The sequence below is a fragment of the Pieris rapae genome, chromosome 20 (assembly GCF_905147795.1).
Source record: "Pieris rapae chromosome 20, ilPieRapa1.1, whole genome shotgun sequence".
NCBI classification, from domain to species: domain Eukaryota; kingdom Metazoa; phylum Arthropoda; class Insecta; order Lepidoptera; family Pieridae; genus Pieris; species Pieris rapae.
In genome coordinates this window covers 2,938,390-2,966,050 of record NC_059528.1, presented here as the reverse complement: position 1 = coordinate 2,966,050, position 27,661 = coordinate 2,938,390, and the positions used below count along the sequence as shown (strand labels likewise).

Below are 27,661 nucleotides of genomic sequence, written 5' to 3'. Positions count from 1 at the left end.
AGATTCTCAGTATTTTACTGCCATCTGTGTATCCATACTTAAACTACATAGAACTTTGAGATTTTTCTTAGTTTCTATAAAGCACCATGAGATGGCACTGCAACACTACCGATCGATATAACACTATAGTGTCAATAGTCAAAAAGGTAATCCTTTTTCAAGATTATTAATTGGAAGATTTTATCCTGAGGGATTAAAATAAATAAAAACATTCTTTCAAAATAGATTATTATAATATAGGAAATTTTGTAGAATTGATAAATAATTTTTATGAACATGTTTTTAACTTTGGTTACAGTTATTAATTATCAACTTAAAAATTATGTACCAATTAATATAAATAAATGTTAAATAAAATTGCACATTAAAAATCGTATAAAAATTATAACATTATGGACGTGTCGTTTGATTAATAAATCTATGATAAAGTGTTACGTTACACAAAATTAAATACACAATACATAAAACATAAGGCTAGATACGTTATGGCACTGAGGAACTTTAAGCGTGTCGCGAGCATTTATTTCTCTTTTGGTTTCTTTTCTTTCTTTCGCGGGGGAGGAACGGGCGCTTCACCACTAGAGGCACTGTCTTTCTTCACTACTTTCTTGACAATTTTCTTCTTGGGTGGTTCAGCCTCAGTCTTTTCGGTTACCGACGATTCTATTTGGGCGGCTGTGGTAGACTTTGTTTTAGGTTTGACGCCAATTTGTGACAAAGACACGGCGCCCACTGGTGGTGTAGGAACGTCAGGTTTTTTGACATCGAGTCGTTCTTGTTGTGTTTGTGGTTGTGGAGAAGTGGTACCAGCGGGTGGTGATGCGGATGTGACTGTTGGAGTACGCAATTCGCTGGCAATGATGGACTGTGCTAGGGATGCGGCATCTTCAAACTCGCTGTCAGGTGTAGGCAGGGGGTCGACGACAGAAGGCGGCTTCAGCTGCAGTTTCGCCGCCGGCCTGCGACGCTCCTCCACTACACAACCAATTTATTCCCGCCTTTATTCTCTCTTTCAGTTAGACGTGTCGTTAGTATGGCGGTCACATTAGAGAGCAAGCTCGGTTAGGGCCTGGAACAAGTCGAGGGAAAACATAGCCACGTTGTTAATTCGAATGCAAGCAGATTAATATAGAGAAATAGTCAAGTGGTTAAGACAGATGCCACAAGGAAATTATGAAGACAGAATGCTTATAGAGATTCTAGGTACTCCTTTTCGCCATAACTTCCTTGCATAGTGAAAATGGGAAGCAAAAATAAAAAACAAACTAAAATATTAATAATATAGTGAACTAAAACTGAGCACAACGTCATCGTAGTTCAGGAAAAAAATCATTTCGACTTGCTTACGAGTTACACGTAAAAAATGTTTGTCAAAATTAGAACGTATGACGTTGACCGCTCCTACATATTGCACTCACTTGGACGCTACCCAACATCTGCCAAATTTACGTAGACATCTAAAGTGATTTCAAGGACGTGTGAATTTATATTTAATGACGTTTTCATTAATTCAATGTTGCAAATATTTCAGGCCAGTGATATGTGTGGGAGGAATGAAATATGAAATTGCAAGGTTGTGTTGGGTCCAAGTGCAATAAGTTATTACCTGTATCAAAGCCGCGTCTCTTGGGCTGCCTCCTCGAGAGCTGGGTGAAATAATAACGTAATTTTGAAACGAATGCTCAGTATAGGTAACAAATCCAAAAGCACAAAACGGCACAAAAGAAAAAAAAACACGTCTCTAAGGATGTACAGGGGTATTTTTACAACATCCAAGAAACGATGGAAACTAATAAATTAGTTTAGAATATGAAAACTGCAAAATTAAACTCGGTGTGAATTGAGTGCAAAGCCGTTCAATTAGCCTTAGTTGGCGCGATACATGTTTCTACTCACATTTGACCGCCGGGACACTAGGTACTTCTTCAGTAGATGGAGTATTAGCTAACGGGGGACTGTCGGAAACAGACTTTTCCGTTATCTCAGAAGTTTTTTCCTGTTGTGGGATTTCAGGCACGGAGTCCGTATCCGGCTTGTCTTGGAGAGGAGTCACTGGTTTAGGATCTAATGCAGGGATATCAGACGGGATTTCTGATGAAGCTTCTAACTTAGATTCGTCAGCTGTAGGTGCTGCCGTTACTTGTTCCACTAGTGGTTCAGTAATTTCAGGTTTTAATTCGCTCTTTTCAGTCTCAGTTGGTAAGGGTAAAGATGCTGTCTCTGATGCAGGTTTAGATGCAGGCTCTGATGCAGGCTCTGATGCAGGCTCTGATGCAGGTTCAGATGCAGGCACTACAGATAATTCTGGTTCTGGAAGGGATTCATGCGATTCAGTTTCGATATTAGGCATATCGGTCGCAGCACTCGATTCGGGTTTTTTATCATCACCATTGTCTGGTACCTCTTTAGATTCATGCAATTCAGTTTCATGCTTTGGACTATCTGGTAATTCAGTCAATGCAACTGAAACAGTTTCTGCTACAACTGCAGCTTCTGATACAGGTGCAGCTTCTGCTATAGGTGCAGTTTCTGCTACAGGTACAGTTTTTACTACAGGTGCTGTTTCCGGAACATGCACTTCAGTAGGCTGTTCCACATCTATTTTAGGAATATCATTTTCATTTTTGGTCTCAATAACATGCACTTGAGAAGAGGGTTCCACGAGTGATTCATGCGATTCTAAGGAAACAACAGGTTCTGAAGGTATTTTGGATATATCAGAAATTTCCGTTTGAGGAGCAACAACAGGTGCGTTTTCAAGAGGTTTTTCAGTAGAACTAATATCTACTGGTTGTGTTACATCAGGCGCTGTAATTTTAGATACTGATGTTTCGGTATTTTCATCGGTTTTAGAAACAGTAGGTTTAGATTCAAAACTTAGGACCGATTCAGGACTACTTTCAGGAACATTTATTTGGATGTTTGGTAAAGATTCTGAAATAGGTTCACCCGTGTTACCTGCAGCAGTAGCAGCTTCTCTTGCAGGTACCGGTATATCATTTGATTCGTCCAGAGATACAGAAGCCACTTTTTCGGTTAAGTCTTGTACTGGTTCTTGTGCCTTCATTACCGGCGGAGAATCTTTAGGGGGCGAAGGCTGTTTCGTAGTTCCTTCACTCAAAGTTTGAGAAATTTTCGCCCAAATATTTGCAAAAGAGTCGGCGCCCATGTAGTCAATATTACCAGACTCCCAACCCTGGCGACGCGACAATTCATCTAATGCTTCACGCTGCAAAGGTACGCCAGGCTGAACTCGCGCTAAGTTTCCAGCTACGCCAGTCTGGAAAAAAATTATAATTGTCATATGAAACGGAACTATTTCATCAATTACTTAAACATTGAAATATAAATTATTGTTTTTAATACAGTGAGGTTTTATGCACTATCTACTTTCGTGCAATTAGATTAAACATGCCAAAAAGCGTGAAAATTCTAACAAATACAGTACAGATATAGGAAAAAGAATAACGTGGACGATAGAGCGATAATTACATATTCTACATACCAAGGAGTTTATAAATTTCTTAAAAATAACTTACTTCATCTTTTTCTTCCATATAAAAACCATTTTCTGTAGGAACGATCGCATCTTCATATTCATCTAGACTCTCAGGTGGTGGAGACGGAGACCTAGGCGGTATTTCATGAGAACATAGCTTTTTTCCTCGCGAATCTATTGTCACTTGGTGTCTTAAGTAATAGCCATCATATGGGTGCCTTGGTAAGACATCTTCATTTATATCGTCTTCATATACTTCACCATTTAAACAATTATCTTCTTTGTTTAATATCTTTTGGGTTGGTTTTTGATGATCCATATGAACACAATATACGTGATGATTAACCGATGGTATGTCAGTAATGGTTTTTATTGATTTATGAGTGAAGTCGTTGTTTTCTGTGTGAATAGATTTTGGTATAAGATCGACTTGAGGCTCTTGGTTTGTATTGTTATAATCTATAGATGTATTATGAATTGGTTCTACATAATGATTGTGAAAGCTTTGTGTATCGTGAACATTATCTGATTTATGTGCAAAGAAGTGATCTGTATTGATATTGTTAGATTCATGGTAGCTATCATTATTATTGCTATTAGAAGGTTTGTGATGATGAATGTGTTGGTTGTAATTATTATTAACAGTATTATGTTCTTGAATAGGATAATATGTTTGCTCCCACGCAATTCTTCGCACTTCATTATGGTCCGGGGAATTTTCACTGGACATGTTAAACTGTTCTGGTATTGGCTGAATATTTCCCCGATAATAGTCCCATGGATCAATAATTTCTTGTACATGTAAATCTAGTGACTCCGGTTCTTCCGTTTGTTTATTAGGATGATGCCACGGAAATTCAGATGTAGGGTCAGGAACTGGGTCATATGGGGCATAGTTTAATCTTTGTTCAATATCTGGTAGGAGGTCGCTTACGTCCCCGACATCTCTTGGACTCTCCGAAGGCTGTACTAGATTTCCCTATCAATTAAAAGTAAACAAACAAGTTGCATGCGTTCTTGAAAAAAGCTCGCGCAAGTAAACTAGTGCATAAGCTTAATTCAAGCTGTGATTAGTGAAATATTGCAAAAAAATAACCATTTCCCAAACGCACAGGCAAATTAATTAAAATTTAATTTATTTTTTACAAAACTCGATAATATATTTGTGCGTTTGGGAAACGGTGATATTTTCGCCAAAATACTAACACCGTCCACAACCTAAAAACTAACTAATTCGTGCAAATGAACAAATCAGGTGAGTTAGAGAAATGTTAGTATTTTAGGAAAATATCGTATGGCAAACTAGTGCTAAGCGCAAAGAAAAATAATATTTACAAAGCCTAATAGAAGGGAATCAATCACTATTGTATTTCTCACCTCTTCACTAGAATCCATTTGGAAATGCTTAGAAAACATTGTGTGTTCAGGTCAAACGGTTGAATGTAAATGGATTTGTTACATTGTGATGGCAGAAAATACATTGACATTGTGGTATAAGATCAAGAAATTGTGGTTTAAATAAGAGATCACTTTACATTGCGGCAATTGATACAGAAATGTAATTGAAACTCATTGGAAACGATGTCAAGATTTCTCGTATTACATGAAGCAAGATATTTTTAGATTCTATTTTGAGACTTACACATATAACTTATATAAAAGGTATATGAATAATATTTGGAATTTTAACTAACTACTTGTTGGAGTTGATTATTTACAAAAATGGCGTATTTTTAATCAGCAAAACAATAAAATAAATCTTACCATTGCTTCGTCTAGCTGATTATGAACTTGGGAAGTAAAGAGGTTCCACCAAACTTGTAAGAAACCTTTTAAGTGCTCTGGAGCGTCTACGGTTTGTGATTCAAAATTATAATGTTGAAGCCAAGGTTTGGCTGGTCCGATGAAGTGGATGATTTTCAAATTCTGCCCAAAGCTGAAATTTATTTAATAGAATTTTAATTACGTAAATTGTACACATAATGTGTTTAGGTAAAATACTACTTTGCGAATATTATAGGAATAGGTTAAAAAAAACCAATTTAATTGAGCAAAAATAAATAAATCGTATATCATATAAGTTTGGTTTTAATGTCAAATATATCAGTCGTAATTTCAAGTTATTATAATCTTGGAAAATAACGTTTATTAATTTTTGTAAATTACATTGAAACAACTAATTATATTAACCAGTCGTATAGTATATCGTATGCGGAAGTGAGACGTACGTCAAATTTTAATTTTAGTATGAAGTCCACCAACTCGATTGTTAAATACATATAGTGTAACTAGATGGCGCTAGCTGCAAGTTAAAACGCGCTAACAAAGTGTATATTTGTAAGCTATATATTGTCTGTTAAAATATTGATTAAAGAGAGTTTTGAGCTATCGAAGTTTTATTATTTTACTCGCGGACTCATCAGGGAGCTTGAATAGTATCATTCATTGGTCCTTCGAGCCGGATAGACCGCGATCTATCCAATTGCACTGGAAACCAGAGGTGGATCGCCCTGAAAGTGCATCGTCGTGACCCGGGCGTGGGTTACGACCGGTTGGTTAAGGAAGTGCCCGCGCACTTTACCAACCGAGAAGAAAAGTGATAGTGTAGTGAAGTGTAACAATCCGCGAGTGGAAGGCGTGGCAAAGAGGAGCAGCAAAGCAGTCTTCGGAGGCGCAGGAAGTCACCATCAGCTAGGCACGCCAGCAGGGCGTGGCTAGAAGCAGTCTTCGGAGGCGCAGGCAGTCATCATCAGCTAGACGCGCCAGCAGGGCGTGGCTAGAAGCAGTCTTTGGGGGTGCAGGCAGTCATCATCAGCTAGACACGCCAGCAGGGCGTGGCTAGAAGCACCATTCGGAGGCGCAGGGAGTAGTCATCAGCCAGTCAACGGCAGCAGGGCGTGGTTAGAAGCACCAGTAGGAGGCGCAGGCAGTTGTCATCAGCTACTAGCGCGCTAACTCAGTACTAAGAACAGCCAATAGGAAGCAGCCGTCGTCAACTAATAGCACGCCACGGAGGCGTGGCTTCAGAGAAGAGTGTATCAAAGTGAATTAGTGGTGTACCAAAAGTCATTAGTGATTTTCCCCACACGGCAAGTGTATTAAAGGAACGTTAGTGACCATTCCATAGTGTACCAAGGATATAAGTGATTCCCCTCCAACTGTGCGTTGTATCCAATCTTCTGCGGGCATCGTGAGGAGTAAGAGTAGCCAGTCAGCAACGAGGAGCGGCGGAACATAAGTCGGTAACGTTTTCCTAAGACTAGGGGACGTATCAGGTATTATTTTGTAAATTTGGTTTAGTGTTAGTTATTAAATTATTGTTGTGAATTATGGCATCTCTTATTAGAAGTCAAATTGGTTATAAAGAAACATTAAAACGTGCTTATCAAAATTTCCGAAAATCTCCAAAAGATAGACTAGCTAAAGTTTCCTATATTAAAACGAAATTAGAATTGTTAGAAAGTGATTGGAAAATAGTAACTAATAATCATAACAGGATTTTAGAAAATTTTGATAGCACAATTGAAGAAGAATATTTAAATGTATATGAAGAGTTGGAGGACACATACTTAAATTATAAACTAAGTTTATTAGATGTGTTGCCTGACCCTGACAATGTTAAAGATAATTCTTGTATGAATAATCAGTCTTGTAAAGGTGAATCAAATTTAAGATTACCTAAAATTAGTATACCTGTATTTTCGGGAAATTATTCAGATTGGCAAACCTTTAAAGACTTATTCGAATCCTTAATTCATAACAATACATCTTTAGATAAAATAGAAAAATTTCACTATTTAAAGGGGCTTCTTACTGGAGAAGCAGAACAGATATTGCGACATGTTACTTTGTCTGCAGCTAATTATGATCAGTCCTGGACTTTATTAAATGATAGATTTAACAATAAGAAATACTTGGTGAATTGTTTATTGGATCGGTTATTGAATCAATCAGCTATTGTGCATGAATCGTGCAAAGCAATAAAGTCGATATTTGATACTACAAATGATACTTTACAGGGTTTAAAAAATTTAGGATTACATGTTGAACATTGGGACACTATTGTTATTTATATTCTAACAAAGAAAATTGATACGGAATCCCGAAAGTTGTGGGAACAAAGAATTTGTACATCGAATGATCTACCAACAATATTAGAATTTAAACAATTTTTAGAAGCACGTTTTAGATCTCTTGAATTTTTGGATACTAAAAGTACGAAAAGGATCACAAATACAAACAAGGTACATCATGTGGTGTCGAATTCAACGTTAAATGTATGTGCATACTGTAATAAATCAGATCATAAAATTGTTAATTGTAAGGAATTTTGTAAAATGGATTATGAAGGCCGTCATAATTTTATAAGATCTAGTAATCTTTGTTTCAATTGTTTAGGAAGCAGTCATTTAGCTATAGCGTGTCGTTCGTCAAAGTGTAGAGTTTGTCGTAACAACCATCATTCTTTGCTTCATCCTCCTAAACAAAAAGTACATTCAACAATTAATTTGAATCCGGGTGTAGGTATGGTCTCTGATTCCAAAATATCAATAAACGAAACACCAGTCCAAAACTTGCCTTCAATTTCAAATATCTCTACACACTTTATGCAACAGATTGCTCCGAAAGAGGTCCTGCTAGCAACAGCTGTGATTAAGGTTCAAGCGAAGAATGGTCAATTTTACCTCTTGCGAGCATTACTCGATCAAGGCTCGCAGGCTTCTTTCATAACAGAATCGGCAGTACAGCTTCTTGGGTTAAGAAAGACATCAAATAAGAGCATTATTTCTGGACTGGGTGGTGATAAGGGTGTATTGGCTTCTAAATACAAAGTTGAAGTATTGGTTCAATCAAATCATGATCACAATTTCGAAATCAAAGTACAAGCCCATGTACTGCGAACTATCACAAGCTTGCTTCCTTCAACAAAGATTCAGAAGGCAGATTGGCCTCAATTATCTTCTTTAAATTTGGCTGATCCTCATTATAGCACACCTTCTAAAATAGACATTTTATTGGGTGCTGATGTCTACGGTGATGTCATCAAGGTCGGGTTAGTTCGGGATCCAAACGGTGGATTGACGGCTCAATTCACTGCTTTAGGTTGGGTTTTATCTGGTCCCACTAACTTAGTTAATGAGGAAATTGAAGCACAAACGCAGTGTCATCATAACGTGATACATAGTATGCATACTCAAACTCAGGTTGATGATAATGAGTTATTAAAGCGGTTTTGGCAACTTGATACTGATTCCGACAATACTAAAATTCTCTCCGAGGAGGAGATTATGTGTGAGGAGTTTTATGCAAAAACAACACAACGAAGCGAAACCGGACGATACGTTGTTCGTCTACCTTTCAAGGAAACAGACCCTCAATGTAAATATGGAAGATCTCGAGATATTGCAATTAAAAGATTCCATCTTCTTGAACAGAGATTCAAGAAAAATCCTGAGTTTAAGGCACGTTATTCCGCAGTCATGCAAGAATACCTCGATCTTGGTCATATGGAACATGTTACTGGAAAAGATAAAGACCCATTAGAAAGTGTATATCTACCACATCACGGTGTCATACGTGAAGATAAGACCACGACTAAGGTCAGAGTCGTATTTGACGCATCTTGTAAAGGAACAAACGGAATATCTCTGAATCAAACATTGATGGTGGGTCCCAAGCTCCAGCAGGATTTACGTCACATTATAATGAGATGGCGAATGCATCCCATTTGTCTGAGTGCGGACATTGTAAAAATGTATCGGCAGGTGGTCGTTACTGACGCTGATGCAGATTTTCAACGACTTGTCTGGAGAGAAGATGAAGAATCTGAAATGAAAGATTACAGATTACTAAGAGTTACGTTTGGCACAGCTTGTGCTCCTTACTTAGCTGTGAAGACGCTGCAACAACTCGCCATTGATGAACACAAAGAATACCCCGATGTAGCTGAAAAAATAAAAACAGATTTTTATGTAGATGATTTATTGACTGGTTCTGAAACAGTAGAAGAAGGAGTTAGGATATATAAGGAAATGAATAATATACTTAGGAAGGGAGGGTTTGAACTGCAAAAATGGGTTACTAATAACAAGGACTTGGCAGCAAGGGTGGTGGATGACGGAGGAAATCAGGACGGGAAGATTGAATTTAAAATAGACGAAATCGTAAAGATATTAGGACTTACCTGGGACAAGGAATCGGACTCCTTTTATTACTCAGTTCAACTTCCTCTTCTGCATGATGTTTATACAAAACGTAAGGTTATTTCTGACATTGCCCGACTTTATGATCCGTTAGGATGGCTGTCACCTTGTATCGTTTCAGCTAAGTTAATGATACAAAAACTATGGTTAGCTGGTATAGATTGGGACGAGGCATTACCAGATGATTTGTTGGCACAGTGGCTTACTTACCGTTCTGAGCTCAATGATGTCAGCAAGGTTATAATACCAAGATGGATAGGAAGTAAAATTGTCAGTTTTAAAGAATTACACGGTTTCTGTGATGCATCTTCTGTAGCGTATGCTGCAGCGGTTTATCTCAGGTGCATTACTGAAGACGGTAAAATTGAAACACATCTTGTAGCTGCTAAGACCAAAGTAGCACCAGTGAAACAGGTTTCAATACCTCGAATGGAGTTATTAGGTGCAGTTTTACTTGGAAAGCTTTTAACTGAAATAGCCAAGGTGTTAAGTATAGAGAACAAGAATGTTCACGGATGGACTGATTCAACGGTTGTCCTGGCTTGGTTGAGTAAGCATCCAAGTAATTGGACAACATTTATAGGCAATAGAACATCAGATATATTGTCAAAATTAGACAATACGCAATGGGCTCATGTTCAAACTCAACACAATCCCGCTGATGTCGCGTCCAGAGGATGTGCACCTCTAGAACTTGCTGAAAATAGTTTATGGCTACATGGCCCATGTTGGTTACAAAATGACTATATAGAATATACACGGCCAAAATCTATATCTACTGATTTAGAGGAACGCACTATTAAAACTCACCTTGTAATGGATACTGCAATAGATGTTCCAATTTGGAATAGATTTTCGTCCCTTCAGAGGATGATTCGTGTCCTAGCATTCTGCCGAAGATTCTTAAAAATCAAGGAGGTCAACCAAAAGCTGCATAAGTTTGAGTCATATTTAACTTCCGCAGAGCTTAATGAAGCTCTTGAGCTGTGTATAAAGGAATGTCAGAGAAGGGAGCTTGAAGTGGAAAATACTCAACTGAAACGACTGAACTGTTATCAAGATGATAAAGGAATTATAAGAGCACAGGGCAGAATTAACAAAGCTCACCTTCCCGACGATACCAAACAACCTATTATCCTTCCATACAAGAGCAACTTTACCAATTTAATCGTTGATGATGCACATAAACGAACATTACATGGTGGCCCGTTGTTAATGTTGAACTTCTTACGCACGAAGTACTGGATTATTGGTGCTAAAGGCTTAGTAAAAAGACATGTACATAAATGCGTGACTTGTACTCGATATAACGCATCAACAAAAAATCAATTAATGGGCCAATTACCATCTGCAAGAGTTATGCCAGCGCGAGCATTTCTTAACAGTGGTGTAGATTTTGCTGGCCCAATTAATATACGAATGTCCAAAGGTCGCGGAAACAAAAGCTATAAAGGTTATATCAGTCTTTTTGTGTGTATGGTCACTAAGGCCATCCACTTAGAAGTAGTTAGCGATCTCGCTGCTGACAGTTTCATAGCAGCTTTTAAGCGGTTTGTTGCTCGGAGAGGTCACGTAAGCGATATTTGGAGCGACAACGGAACGAACTTTGTAGGAGCGTCTAAAGAATTGAAACACATAGTTGATAATTCTTCTGTAGCCACTGACATTCGCGAATGGCTTGGTAATCAAAATGTTACTTGGCACTTCATTCCCCCTCATGCCCCTAATTTCGGAGGTTTATGGGAGGCAGGGGTGAAGTCAACTAAATTTCATTTAAAGCGAATCGTGGGTGACTCGACCCTTACTTTTGAGGAGATGACCACAGTTTTGTCGCAAATCGAGGCATGCCTCAATTCAAGACCATTGTCGATCTTACCTGGAGACACTACAGACCCATCGCCACTCACTCCAGGGCACTTCTTAATTGGAGAACCACTTGTAGTTATCCCTGAAGCTAGTTATGAGCAAAGTAACATCAGCACACTTAAGCGGTGGCAATTGACGCAGAGAATGATGCAACATTTTTGGCGTCGTTGGTCAAATGAGTATTTAACGTATTGTTTACAACGCTACAAATGGTCAAAACTTACCCCGGAACCTCAAATAGGAGATGTAGTTCTTGTTAAGGAGGATAATCTTCCACCATCACGATGGTTATTAGGTAGAATAGTTATGAAGCATCCTGGCTTGGATAACATTACTAGAGTCGTAACATTAAAGTGTAAGGGAGTGCTTCTCAAAAGAGCAACATCCAAACTTTGTGTTTTGCCAATAGCAGTTTAAAAATTTTAGTTTACTTTTCATACCCCCTTGACCTCATGGTGGGCGGTAAATATTAAGAAGAACGTTAAATAACGTTGGTGGGCGGAATGTTAAATACATATAGTGTAACTAGATGGCGCTAGCTGCAAGTTAAAACGCGCTAACAAAGTGTATATTTGTAAGCTATATATTGTCTGTTAAAATATTGATTAAAGAGAGTTTTGAGCTATCGAAGTTTTATTATTTTACTCGCGGACTCATCAGGGAGCTTGAATAGTATCATTCACGATAGACAAAAGTTCCTGAATTTGATTACTTTTCTTTAATGATAAAGTTTAACAGGGAAACGTAAAAATAGAAACGAGTTCGTTATCTCCTGAGAATCAAGTTCATGAGGTCAGCGTATGAAAAGGTTCAACCACCGTGTTAAAAGGTTACACTAGACATCTACAATCGCGGTATAGATTATCATGTGAAAGTGCGAACGGTGCATTTGATAGCGTACTTGATTCTGCAAAGGGTAGCTTTTAAGAACATGTAGCTAAACAAAAGCAGCTAAGTTATCTTATTATATTTAACGTGGACAGCTAACAGCGAAAAAAAAGGACAGCTATTATAGCTGTTTTCATTGATTATAGAAAGTTGTCAACTGTCACAAGACCAAGGGTTATAGAACAAAAGCAGCTAAGTTATCTTATTATATTTAACGTGGACAGCTAACAGCGAAAAAAAAGGACAGCTATTATAGCTGTTTTCATTGATTATAGAAAGTTGTCAGCTGTCACAAGACCAAGGGTTATAGAGACACTGGTTTTTCTTCTTTTTACATACAGAATCTATAGGTACACACTGGATGAGGCCTTTACCCGCGAAGGGGTTCCGATCGACGGGGCTAATTTAGCTAAGATTCTTATAAGATAAATAAAATAATAAATACAATGTAAAAATTTAAGCTGTATATTATCATTTTATCCCGAATGGAAATTAATTATTATATGGTAAATAATGTAAGATTGTAACAGTTTTTCACAAAGGTAGTCGAATATAGAAAAATATCACGTTACATAGGAAAATTAATAACATTTATTTTAACTTATGTTTTCCCTATTATACGATATTATTTGGTGAACACTGTAGAAAATGTAATCATATAATAATAAGAGAAACTTACTGTTTCAACGCGGGCAGGTATGAGTAAAAAGCGGCCGACGTCACATTGTAGAGAAAAGGCAGTCGTTTGTTGTTGTCGGAGGACCAGTTGGAGAAAAATGAATTAAGTAGACCTTGGTCGCCGCCTAGAAAAAAAAGTTTTTATATTAATTTACAACAAAGCAAGCAAACTTCTAGTTATGATTAACGCCGGTGATGCACTCTGAAGCATCACTTATCCCTGATAAAAAAATGAATTTAATTTGGTTAACAAAAACGTAATTCCTATAAAAGTTATCAATGAAAATTGGTCAATTGTTCCTTATTCATAAAACCCAAGTATACTTAGTTTATTAATAAAGATACACAGGATTAACATCTAAGAGTGCTTACCATCAAAGCTCCCTCGTTCTTGTGCAAATGTAATCAGTCTACTAAAGGTGTCTGCTGACGGTTTGAAGACAAACACACCAGAGTTGAAGCAGTCGGGCCAGCCGACATCAGGGGCTGCGGAAAGCTCCTCTCTCTCAAACAATTCGTCGCAATTCTGAACTACCTGTAACAAAGTGAAAAACATAGGAATGTAAGTCTTCATCGAACCTGCGACCTCAGGGATGTGAGTCGCACGCTGGAGCCACTAGGCCACTATTCAATAGTACTCTTTTCTGATTTCGTGATTCTCAACCACTGTTCCGCGGCACTTTTGTGTGCCGCCAAATGATGCAAATATATTTTTTTTTAATTCCAAAAGTGCTCGCTAATGTTATTGTTTCGTCGTAAAAAAAATATAAATATTATAACCATTTATTTACAATTGACTCTACTTATGATTTTGGATGCGCAATCGGCAACCGCTGTCCTTGTCTGACAAACGCGTTACGCGCTAACTCTCTTTCACTCTACCTCAAATATTTATCATCTTTAACCGCCAGCAACCCTTATTTGCGGCCAGATATAATTAGGCACCCTTATATGAAAATTAATAGAAAAAAATTAGCTTCAATTTGACATATAATTAATAGATATCCGTTATAAACGTATAAATATATCGAAATCATACCTGTTTACACTTGGCTGCAAAGAGATGCGGCCATGTGCGCAACGGCAACCGTGATTTTTTAGAATCTTCATATTAATTACCGTGATGTAGACGTTATTTTATTTAAAAATTATATGAACGTAATCTTTTACCAAAAATCAATTCAAAATAATTTAATTAAAAATATTGGCGGCCAAATTTTGATAGGCAACCTAGTAAATATATATTCTTCTAATTATAAATAAACATAAAAATTTGGTTTTAAACAAAAACTCGATGAACGCACCAATTCTGCAGTGGGATCTCGGACCATAAACTTACATAATACTAAAACGCTGTTTATGTGTTTATGTCGCAAAAGAATCTCGAAAGTTTACAGTATCGCTATCAGTTACACCGTATCAATGTGCAATTTATGTAGCATTTTGTGAAATCATTTTATTTAATTTGTATGTGTTATGGCTGGAGTTGTATACGATTCATTGGATAATAAGCATGTTATATTGAGTGAATATACATAAAAATTAATTGCTATATTTATAAAACCCGTGAATGGCGATGACGGTTTTGGCTAACTTTGATCTTGATTAATTGTAAACGTTCAGGGAAGGTATACTTAAAAGGGGACACAAGAAAAACAAAAGCATTAGCTAATAATAATTCAAGTCGCAATACAATTCTAGCTTCAATTCCTTGGAAATATAAAAATGTCACTGGGTTAAAATATTTGTACTTTCGTTCGAAAAATTTGTCCGTTTCATATGCATCGTATGATCTCTCTAAATCGAATCGAAATCTATTTTGAACGCAGTTTTTTACAAAACAGATTTGTCTCAGAATTAAGAAATGCAAATTTAATTTTACAGAATTATATGCGATACTAAATATACCGGTATTAAATTTCAAAGACTTTATTTTAACTAACTAAACTGATACAAGAGAAAATTTGCCAAAAAGTGGTCTATATTTATTAAATATTTTCGCACGTATATGTACGGCGCATACGATTAAGTCATTTCAAAGATTAAAATAAATAATATTATTATATATATAAAGCAATGAACGAGCTACCCGAGGAAAATAAAACTTAAAATTGTGGTGTCTATGTGTGCGTATGTGTTTTTGTGACAATTTACTTAATAGATTATTTTGTATATCATATTTTTGTAAGAGGATATATTTTAATTTGTAGTTAAGAGATTAATATATATCCAGTGATCGAAGACATTATCTATTCGTTTCTCAAGGCCAAACATTCACGAAAATACCTTCCACAGTAAACGTGATATTCTCAAAATATTTATCGATTATACTTTTATCGTAACTTCATTTGACATAATAACCCGCGATAAAAACTAAGTACCTTGCTCAATGGATTCTGTTCGTTTATTGAATAGTATTTTCATTAAATGACTATTAAGTTTATATTCGTAACGTCTGCATAGAACAAATGTATTATATACATAATGATTATATTAAAAAAATATTTTAAATAAATATAAATTACTATACTCTATTATATATTTAATACTCATATCATTGTCATACATGTCGTGAGTTTCTTCTTTTTAAACTGTCTGTGTCGCAATGAGCAGTGTTGGCTTCAGCGTGCGACTCTCATGCTTGAGGTCATAGGTTCGATCCCCGCCTGTGCACCAATGGAGTTGCATTCTATGTGCGCATATAACAATCGCTCAAACGGTGAAGGAAACATCGCGATGAAACCAGTTTACCTGAGACCCAAAATTTCGACAGCGTGACAGGCACAGAAGAGTGATCACTTGCCTATTAAATTGACAAATGATTATGAAACAGACACAGAAAACTGTGGCCCAGAACTAAAATGGATTTAGTGCCATTGATTTAAACATTCTATTACATACTTAGATACGGCGATTGACCACTGTCTGTCAGATGTCTCTGTATAAACCATAAACAAAACCTTTTACTTCACTAAACGATCCGTCTCATATTAATACAGTGATTAACGTCTCCCTAAATCTTTGAAATCATCGGCTTTGGTTGGTTTAGCTTGTCTTCCATACAAGGTACCGTCAACATACCATTACATGTACCCTCATTTACCAGTAAGAAATTAAAGGAATCTTTAAGTGGGGAGTTGTTTTCGATATTTAGTCGCTTTATTGTCCTAGCTCGTCATAAGCTCGATTATCGGCATTATACGGAACTTTCTAAGAAATCCGTTGTTTTGTTTACAAATTAGGATTGCTGCAGCGTAATTTATCACAATGCCTCAATATTGCAAGATATGAATAAAATAAGTAAAAAATACAACATAATTTCTGGTGCAGCAGACGTCATGCGAAAATAACAGACTAAGTTTAAAGAACTTTGTTTCTCATTAAAAAAAAAAATTTTATTTACATGAGAAACTTAATAATTATATGTATATATATACGAGCGAGATACACGTCACCATTAGCCGTCTTAATTTTAGTCAACTGTGTTCATTCTACAATGCATCTTTACTGCCTTTTTTAATTTGTCAAACACTTCAATATTGCGAATTTGAGATGGTAATTGATTAAATAATTGTACACCCTCATATCTAATAGATTTCTTCAAATAATTTGTACGCGGCTTCGACAAGATAAGCACCACACACAACTCTAACACTATACGCAAAAGCGTTCAAATAATTATGTTTTATGTAATTACTAACACTAGTCTGAAATAAATTTTTTGTTTATAAAACAGCTTTTCTTTCCATTTGAAGAAACTCTTTGTTACGTAAAATTTGCACAATCCCTTCACGTTATATAGAGTTTACACTGTATATAATAAAAATGACAGATGTAAATTAAATATTTGTAAAGGAAATTATAAAATCTTTAAACACTTGACGACGTGTTTGACATTTTAATGGCTAGGAACAGGAATTTGTTATTTGGAACGCGTCCAATGATTAGAAAAAATATTTGGGGCGCTGTCTCGAGTTTCGCTAACATTGACTTTGTGAACATTAGAAATAGCTTTATGACTTCGATCTTAAATTGATTGGTCTAGATTTTTCAGGTCTTCTAAAAGATGAAACAAACATCCGGCAGTGAAATATTTTAACTACGAATTATTATTAATTTGACTGTGTGTACATACATTAAAAGATTAATTTTTGAGCAATTTTCAAAATTAAATACGCCCCTATAGGTCCCGTCCACCATATTATTTAAGCCATATATTGAGAAATATTTAAGCCTTCGACAAACAAATCGTTAAAAATTATAGCTCTATTATCTATTGTATTTATCTATTAGTACAGATAATGCACTACTACCCTACGTACTTATTAGTATTTATTAAAAAAGTTTTTACAAAAATACATAACTTTTGGTCGTTTATTTACCCAAACATAAAAATAAAATATTATTTTGAATATTTTCAATGTTCTTAGTACATATACCACGTCTCATGTTTATAGCATTTTTTAATATTTTTTTGAATATTTAATAAATACAATGTATTAAAATAATACATGGTTTTAAGCATCTTTTGACTGATGTGTCGCAGAATGTATCAAAAATAACTTTTGTAACATTTAAAATGTGACACACTAACCTAGTAGGTACATTTATTTTTATCTTTCGGGAATATAACATTGTTGAATTTTTTTGCAACGAATTCTACAGCCGCTTGCTTTACGCCAGTAACTAAGTCTAATTACTTGTTGTTAAAAAGTTTATTATTAAATACGAAAGTGGAGAGTTTCTTTAAGAAAAGTAATAGGTACGTAAAAATATTATACCTCCACAATTTTTTTTATAGAACAGGGGGGCAAACGGGCAGGAGGCTCACCTGATGTTTAGTGATACACTCATGGACACTCAATTAATTTAAACGATTAAATATTCATACCATCCCTCAAGTAACATAAAATCTTACCAGTATATCAGCATCGAGGAAGACGCATTTTTCGTACTGGGTTAGATTCCAACAGTGTATCTTCGTGAAGGTGATACCAAGTTCTGGCCGCTGCAGTAAAGCCAAGTGAGCTGCATCCTGGGAGTCCAGAACGTCAACAGTAACCACCTCAAACACTGCGCTAAGACGCTCCCTGTATGACAATGGATATTCTATAATAAATGTATTTAGATGAGTTATTTTTCTTCTATAATATACGGGCACAGATGCTGTATTAAAAAGGAACTGAGAAGAATTTCAGATATTCTTTTGGCAGACATGTTTTATCATTTCATGTCAATTGGACGTGCCCACTCATATGTATAGTAAGGTAAAGTACCCAACTCCGAATTTTCAATCTGCAGACTTAAATTCATCAGGACGCTACTAAATCCCAAAAGAACTTTGCACAGAAACTTTGTCCAGTTTGTGTACCCACCCACCAACTTCTTTTCTATTTCAGATTATGTATATGAATTATAACATATTTATTTACTTTATATATAATTACAGCGTCATTAAACAACAATTTAAATAATGTTTTAACTGTATTAACAATGTCTTGGGTTTATTATTAATAATCTCTTTAACGAATATTAATTGAATTTAATTATTTGAATGTATAAATAAATAGTAAAATAAATCACATTTCATTAAGGAATATGTATTGAACGTTAATAAAAACACACTTTAATAACATATACGAAATCAAAACAGACGATTATTAATAAAATTTAATATACATGTTTATTAGTTATAATTTTTATAACCGTAATAAAAATACATTCGGGAAATCTTGTTTATTTGGTTTCTAATCCAGACATCCAGGATGATGTAACTAAGATTTTATTTTGTCTTCAAGGATTTTGCGAATCTCTTCCGTACAGTAGAGTGTAATTATTTCACGACATTACGATAATATCAGTAATACTGTACTGTTATATTTTTAATAATATAACCGAAATAGCAATTATTTTTATATGAACAAAATTAATCTAATTAAAATGTTATAAATCGCAAATAGAACAATAAATGTTCAGCGAATTTTATTTTAATATAAAATTATCTTCACTGAGATCATTGGGTACTATCTAGCTTAACTTAAGACTTATAAATAAAGTTTTACTAATAAACTTAACAAAAGTGTTCACTAACACTTACAGACTCTATTAGAGGGAGGCTGTTCTATTGTTTTGTACTTGCCACTGTTTGAACTTATCACAACTTCCACTATCAAGTTCACTAATGTAAAAAAACTTCAAATAAAACAAAACAGCGCAATATTAGTAGACAGCGCAGATTAAAAATAATTGAAACGTTATGTAGGTCCACTTCTGAGGGCTATTTGCTATAACCAACTACACTACAATTTACTACGTAAATGTAAACAATAATTATTTTTCTATTTTAGTAGGTAATTAATCATTATAGTTAAAAACTTATATTAATGTAAAACCACGGCCCACAGCTATATAACAGTATTTATGTTATTATTATTTGAATGTATGCCGGGAATATAACACGACTACAAGCTGCACCTTCCTGAAGTCCTTACATGCGATTGTGAATATGTCCGTGACTTACTTGGTAGACGTCTCGACGAACACAATGGATACGATTGTTTCGTTCTTATTTTGAAATTATAATCTCGGGCATGTTGACATATATAACTAGTCTGGCTATAAATACTGTTCCATAAAAACTTTTCCTTTTTTCAACTTTTTAATTATTTTAAATATGGAACATTTTTATTATTTTTAAAAGTTCTTTCGATTTTGCGGCATTCCACATACAGTAAAACTCCAATTATCCGAACTCCGACTATCCGAATCGCCGATTATCCGAATCACAAAAAATTGCCCGAAAACGGTTGAAGACCGCAAAACAATGATTTTTATTTCTAAACTTGTACATAAGTACATTTTATTTATATTTAAAACATGTGAAAATGTCATGTTTCTTTCATTTAATTCAATAAAAAAATAGTGCAATATCAAAACGTAGCTTTTATTCTCTCCAATGGCAATTTTTTTAAAAATAATCCGATTATCCGAATATATGATTATCCGAATGGGTCCCGGTCCCCATTAATTCGGATAATTGGAGTTCTACTGTATTTTGTTATGTCCATTATCAAATGACACTATGGAATGGGGTGTTAAAGAGAAGAATGCAGTGATCGCCTTGCACAAAGTGGGTATGGAGCCGTCGGTCATATTCCAGACTCTGCAAAAGGTTTGTATCAGCCGTACATTCGTATATCGTACTATCTAAAGACAACATCTTCATCGGCTGTATAAGCCAGAATTCGTCGAAGCCCCATTATGAAGCAAAAAATCTTATCGCGAGAAATGAAGATTCCCGCTAGACTCAGTCGCGTATTTTAAAACAAGACCTGAATTCTGTACTTATCGTCGATGTAGCAGGATATGCCCAATCAATCTTCACAATAAAAGGGAGGGGATCGATCAAAACACCTTCTGTCTGTATAAAATCCAAAGGCAATTTCGAATAGAATATTTTGTATTTTTTGCTAAGACTATAATAAATGTAGGTATACATTTTAATAATATTACACTATTCAAAGATGCATTTTCCTTTGTAACAACACTTATAGCTGGACTAGGTATACATAGAGCCTCAAATGTAACCTCCTTTCGCGTCATGGAGTTTATACTTTTTAACATAGAGCACTAAAAAGGGTTTGTTGAAGTACAACATAATTATAATCCTACCTCATAGCGTCGGTTACTGAAGGTGTGATGAGTACAACGGCTGGATAGGCAGAGCCAACTCGCCGTAACGAATGCGCCAGGACGAGAGCTCCTAAGCCATACGAGTCGTTTGTGGCTAGCGTAACCCATGCTCGATCTGTAAAAAATAGCAGATGCTTAATGTTTTTCAATAGTAATTTTTGATTAAGCGTTTCTTGCCTTTTAAGAATCGGTACGCTCCTTCCTTTACCATAAGTCGACTACGGAATTACTTCAGTAAGCAGCTAGGTACCACATGATGGTGCGCGAAAAAAAAATTTCCTGAAATAACGCTCAGTTCTAGAACGATGTACGTCATACACGAGTGGAACTTCATAACTCAGCTGTAGATAATTATCGGAAAAACTCTGAACACTGAGTGGTTACTCTGTGGTAAATTCGTTTGAAGATGAAGAGAGACAACACATCTCTACGCCACGCCAAGGGAGAATCAGCTCGGAAAGGGATTGGTAAAAGTGTGGGCATGACCATAGAAGCAAAACGTGTGCTGTATTGGTCTAGTGACTTCAGCGTGCGACTCTCATTCCTCGGGTCGTAGGTGCGATCGTGGCTGTGCACCAATGGACTTTCTATTAATGCGCATTTAATATTCGCTAGAACGATGAAGGAAAACATCGTGAGCTAACCGGCTTGCCTTAGACCCAAAAGTCGACGTCGTGCGTCAGGCACAGGAGGCTGATCACCTACTTGCCTAGATTGACAAATGATTATGAAACATTTAGTTTACTGAAGCCCAGAGCTAAACAGGTTGTAGCCGCACTGGTTTATTTTATGACATTAGAATTGGGACTCTTAACTTTTTAATTTCCTTAGCCTAGAGTTAATTAAGAGAGTAAGATTGAGAGTAAGAGAGAGAGCCAAAATCGTATCGTACCATATCATATTTGACTTTGGGATACGGGAGCATAACCATAATTAAGTCATTTCTAATTCGATGCCAACGACGTAGAATTCCAGAATATAAATTTAATTTGCTGTTGTTTTTCAGTTTGCAAGATATCTAAGGAAATGCGCAATACCCTCCCACTGGTGACGTACCACCAGCGTACTAAAAATATGAACACGTGTCTTGGCGCTTCTGTTGCGTTTCTAATCCTAAATCCATTGAGAAGATATAATACAGCAACACAACGATGTTGCCAGTACTACGCAACAGGACTTATGAAAAATATCAGTACATATTACAACTTCTTTGGTTGGCAAAGACAATTCTTGGTATTTGAAATCAATTGAAGTATAATTTATGTGGACTATACATAATTGTGTTTTTATAATTCATTTTAAAATATAAGTTATAACTTCAAACAACATTTAATTATGCAAAATAGGAAAACTTCGTTTCTTATATAATGTGAGTAGTTTTCATAGTACCTACTCGTGGAAACAATCTGGTTTTGATGATTTGGATGATACCTTCTAAAACACACATTGTATTGTAAAGGGGTCTTATATTATTTGTGATTTGAATTTCAGTTAATCATTATGTTTTAAAATTATAATTACTGTGTTTGGTCGTAGTAATTCCTTCCTCAAACCTATGTTTGATATTCAAAATTTGTTTGTTAGATACACAAGAATTTTAGAGCATGGTGGGACACAAAAAAGTTTGAAATAAAACTGATTAAACAAATATTTAATTTTTCACATTAAAATTTCACCCACATATCGCGAGTTTAATGTCTGAACTAAATGCAATACCAAAATAAAATAAAATTTTAAAACTTAGTTTCTTTTTAATACCTTTGATAAGCAGCATATGATATAATATAAACGTAACAGTGATTTTCCAACATGGCTTTGCTACTTGAAATTCCTATTAGCTGCACTATGAATTGTATCGCGTGGGCCTATACATGGCTCCAAGTTCCCTAGACACATTATACAGTACATACATTCCGCTTTCAATTCTAAAATAGCGCGACAGAAATAAATTTTCAAATAAAACTACTTGTGACGTCAGATAATTTGTAGGATATGCAACTGAGACAAAATTTCACGCGAGATTTGAATAATTAATATACGATTTTGAAATTGTCACTGGAGTTATTAAAAAATCATTTATATTTTAAATACAAAAAAACTATATTTTAACGAGGTCTAATTAAGAACAAACGAGAATATGATCTATGATTAAGTATAAATAGCTTTGTTATGTACCTAAAATATGTATTAATTAATAATTAAAATTAATTAAAATAGTGTTTAAATAATGATATTATTCTATAAAGATAACAAAATATCATTTCGTACGTGAAATTTGAACAATATTAACAATATTTCCTGTAGGTACCCAAATCTGGTGAATTGTCAATTGAATAAATTTATTAGATGCTTTATAATAATAATAAGGCAATTAACAATTTTAGAATTTTGTAAGCAATTTCTATGTTACGCATGCAAAAAGAGTTAGCGCTAAGAATGTGATATGATGTTGCTGAATAAATACCGTATTTTTTTCTTCTCCTTTAATTAATAAAATTTTCAGATCAATTCATCAACCGCGGTTAAACGCGGTCCAAACCGGTTTCGCATTTCACCCTTCAAGAAGTTAAATAATTGATTCGTTCATAGATGGAATTCATTCGAAAAATAGTTTAAGCGGCTATCAACATTTTCTAGAACAAAACTAAAATTCTCAATCAACCATTTTTAGGTGACTTTTGTTGGTTTTGGCAGTGAGTTCCTTTTAAATTAGCAATTATATTTATTAAACATTTGTTGACATTAAGAAATGTATTTAGTGTTAATGGAAAGTTAAATCCCTACAAAATATCTGTAATAAAGATGGAAGAAACGGTCGCAGGGAAGCATTAGCCAGCCAGTTTATTAAATCTTGTTACAAATGCTAGGGCTCAATATCTTTCAGTCCGCTAGTTAAACAGCACTGTTTAGTTAAGAGGCTAGACTTTTGATTGATTGGCTAATTGAGCTAGTTGGCTGCGGCATGATTGTCACATGTCATGACAAATCTATCGTGTTGAATCAAATTAAATATTTTTATATGAGTCAAAAAAAATACGTTATCTTAAAAAGAGAACTTGTTATTAAATAAACATCTAATCGATATTATAAGTATGTAAATAAGTCAGTATTAAGTATCAATAAAAGATAAATATCCAAAATAAGAATTATGACAATGCAATAAACAAAAAAAGCGCGTGCGTGAATAAACAGTTTTTTTTGAATAAGTTTTGTTATAGACGGATAGAGAAACGTTTAATTTGTGTGTTTGGCGTTTAAATTTCTGAAGGAAAAGAATTCAGTGTTTTACGAAAATTATTCGTATCAAATCACATACGAATTACGAATAAGTGGAAGTGTAAATATTTACTTTATGCGAAGTTTAAGGAAAAATTACACGCAGGCATCAAACTAAGACAGTCTAGACGACTTGAAATGTAAACGAAATAGGTGATTTGTTAGAATATTGTCAAATCCTTTGGAAATTAAATAATATATTATATAAACCAGTTATGTAATATCTTATTACGTTATGTGGTATGTTTGTAACGAATTGGCTTAAAAAGTACTGGGCTGATTAAAAAAAATATTTCACCATTTTAATGCTACATTATTACTGATTAATATTTAATATATACAAAATAAAGTAAAGTTTAGTAAAGAAAGACCAAATACCCACAATCCCGCAGATGAAAAGACTTTGCGGAAGGTGTTTGTTTCAAATTCTCTTACGCACAAAATATGATCTTCGTATCGCCGTAATCCATTGAAAAAACATCATATCTTCAAAATCTGTCTACTAACCCTCTAGAGTATAACAAAATTATCCTTTTGGCCGGTTAAGAATAGTATTCCAATAAGACACTTAAGAAGCAGGATCGGTCGGGTGCAATGTCCTTTTCTATTTAGGTACAGCCGGTCTGGTACAGTTAAGCGAGCTGATCTAAATAAATCAATGAATTCGTAATGCTTCTGTTTTATCAGTTACCATGGCAACGGGATGTTATTTGAACTTTGAAATGCAGTTGTGATGGAACAGATACGAAGTAAAAATAAATCGTTGTGAGAAATGTTTATTGGGAAGTTAAAACATTGTTCGTTATATTTTTAGACTGTTAATTTTATTTTTAATATTTTATAAATAATAATTTCAAGAGAAGTCAAGTCAGTAGGAGCGTGATATGGTTGCAGTAAATCTATTTTAAAATAGACCTGAGAAATTAAGTAACGGAGATTTTTTCTGTCACTCTACGCCCTTGATATGAGCATCTGGCAGTAAATATACATTTAGAAGCATATAAATGATTTTAAATAAATATTTTCCGCATTTTGATTATTTTTAGCATAAGCATTAGTTCTGGGATCACCGGTGCTATCCACCAGATGGCAACTTAAATCTTTAATAACCGCCTGTGGACAAAGTATTTGAAAATTACATTTAACATAAGCAATTATTTTAAAATTGATTTGCATATTGACGTTCATAATTGTTCTGTTATATATTATACAACTAGATGATATTTTACTATAAAAAACACGAAAATATTAAACGTATTTTAAGGTTAAAGGTTTTCTTAGCACTATCAAATTATTGTGGCTTGTATTAAATAACACAAGACCACAATAGAAAATATGTAGTAATATATTAATTAATCACAACAGGCGCCACTCATGACTCGTGGCCAATTTTTTCACTTAATTCGTCTGTATGAAAAGGTCAGCTTAGAGAATGAGTGAGCGATTCAATCCCAATTTCTCAAGTAATATTTGCTCAAGAAGAAGCAAAAGGAAAGACAAGTGACGGGCAGAATTCTGACGCCAGCACCCTTACTCTGCAACCTCAAAAAGCGTCAGTGGTATGCAAATTTGTTGTAGTTCTCTTAATATCCGATGAATCGCAAATACGCGCGGTACCAAAACTCATTATTGAGATGGCAGTATCTGGAAGTTACACGGTAAGAGAGATCAACGTATTTAGCACCACTGTTAAGCGAGTTATTGCAAAATATAAAAGATAAATCCTTTGTTGTATTCGTTAGGATTAGGCTAATACTTTCCACATGTGAAATTGTCGATTTGAAAATTACTTACACTGAATTGCGCCCACGCATGTTCTTATCAGATTGTATTATTACGATTGTAAACATGCCAATGCTATAAATACGTACAAGCATTATCATAAATTCATAATATCAATTCATATGCCTTGATCTTGAGATGTTTTAGTGTACTTCACGTTTCGTTCATTAATAAATAATTTTTATGAAGACAAATAAGTATTGTTGGGTCAAAGGCATTTTGTAGTTCGTTCCGTTCGTTATTAGAATTTTAACAATAATACAGAGCCAAAGGATGTTGCAGCGGCACTAGATTATTATTTTTAATCGGTTTTCTTTTCATATTTTAAATTTTATAATAGAATGTTTATATGTACATATTTTGGATTTTAAAACTAGAAATTACTAAGAATATGCTATGAGATAAATCAGTGCTTAAAGCAGGTCATATATTTCAGAAATATGTTATTTTATTCATTGTAACATAATTACTTAATAACCTATTTTCGACAATTGGCAGTTTAATACAAAGTGCTCAAATGCGTCGATTGAAGAGGCTAATAGAGACAAATAAATATAAGACAAGGTTTTATATAGTCTGTGTCTAAAAAAAATACCCGCGTCGCAAATAGTAATATTTGCTAACTTTTCTATTCTTCCTCTAAAAGAAGTACCGAGAGAGTTGATGTCTAACCTGAAGCCTTGACCATGCTTTAATCAAAGACAATTAAAGTATTGTTTATTCATGCAATACTAAACAACGAAGTGGTCTTATTATAAATTCGAAATAAGTTAAAAATACTATAAGTTTTATGTAACAAATTTCTTCACCTTATTAATTATTTTGTCCATGAATGTTGGCTTTGGTTTGAAATGGCTAGAAAGTAACTTCTTAAAGAATCTTTGTCTTTGGAATGTGCCGTAATTCGCAAATTGAAACCACAATCATTTTCCGGGACATATTAGGCCATAAATCACAAAGAACTAATTACACACCAGATTCCCATTTCCCATTGCGTAACAAGGAACATGGGACCTTCAAACGTTTGACCTTTATCGAAAGTGCGCGTCTTTGATTAAAACATTGTTTTTTCATTTCGCACTAGAAGTGTCACGTACGGTCATTTAAACATCGACAATTTAAGAAACAAATAAAAATTAATTTTGTTAAGTAAGCATAAAAATGTATATTAAAATATTTCCAAACATAAATCCGTCTGATCAATACCTTAATTTAAATATATTATCATTAAATTTGCACGTTATAAATTTATAATGATAAATGAGAAGGTATGTTTAATTGTTAGAAAGTAAGTCCATACAAGTTTGACTACCTTCATATACAAAATTTTAATAAATGTTTGAATATCTTTACTATTATTGAAAATTATTTTACATATATCTACTTGAAAAATTCTTGATCGAATAGAAATGTATTAAATATAGTACATACTTGTCATTTTTAAGCCGGCTTCTCGAGTGACAGTTCCAGTCACCTCTATTTATCACAAAATAAACGCACTCGTCGAGTTATGCCAGCAAGTAGCAAATGTGTACTACATGCACGATCCACGATAACTCAAATCGTAACCAACCGTAAAGCGCCGAGCGAGCACGATATTCTCACGACTGGCAGAGGCGTGCGTTTCAATTCACGCATGGTAAATCCAACGCTGTTTAATTATCTATAAAAAATATACAAACATATCGTTGTTTTTTGTAAAAATGATTGTCACTAAAAAATATTCAGTTGCTGTATTTTTCTCATTCACGTTTTTATAATTATCTATTTTGTTACT

At 34.6% G+C, this 27,661-nt stretch overlaps 1 protein-coding gene across 6 annotated transcripts; it reads right to left on the bottom strand.

Annotated features, from left to right (window-relative positions):
• Nucleotides 1-337: 337 nt before the first annotated feature.
• On the bottom strand, nucleotides 338-27,472 carry LOC111000962 (flocculation protein FLO11). 6 transcript variants are annotated; one of them, XM_022270585.2, is made up of 10 exons: nucleotides 27,316-27,472; nucleotides 20,806-20,941; nucleotides 18,053-18,224; nucleotides 13,507-13,669; nucleotides 13,136-13,259; nucleotides 5,264-5,435; nucleotides 3,540-4,478; nucleotides 2,959-3,280; nucleotides 1,897-2,310; nucleotides 338-975 (listed from the first exon to the last, which is right to left on the bottom strand). In XM_022270585.2, exons 1-10 carry the CDS (start codon nucleotides 27,320-27,322, stop codon nucleotides 521-523), a joined length of 2,904 nt encoding a protein of 967 aa, XP_022126277.2. In that variant the 5' UTR covers nucleotides 27,323-27,472; the 3' UTR covers nucleotides 338-520. The 6 variants fall into 6 exon arrangements, with proteins under 6 accessions (XP_022126277.2, XP_022126272.2, XP_022126278.2 ...); XM_022270581.2 differs by adding an exon at nucleotides 1,607-1,646 and having other exon boundaries at nucleotides 838-1,069; nucleotides 1,897-3,280; XM_022270583.2 differs by adding an exon at nucleotides 1,607-1,646 and having other exon boundaries at nucleotides 839-975; nucleotides 1,897-3,280.
• Between the last annotated feature and the right edge of the window lie 189 nt (nucleotides 27,473-27,661).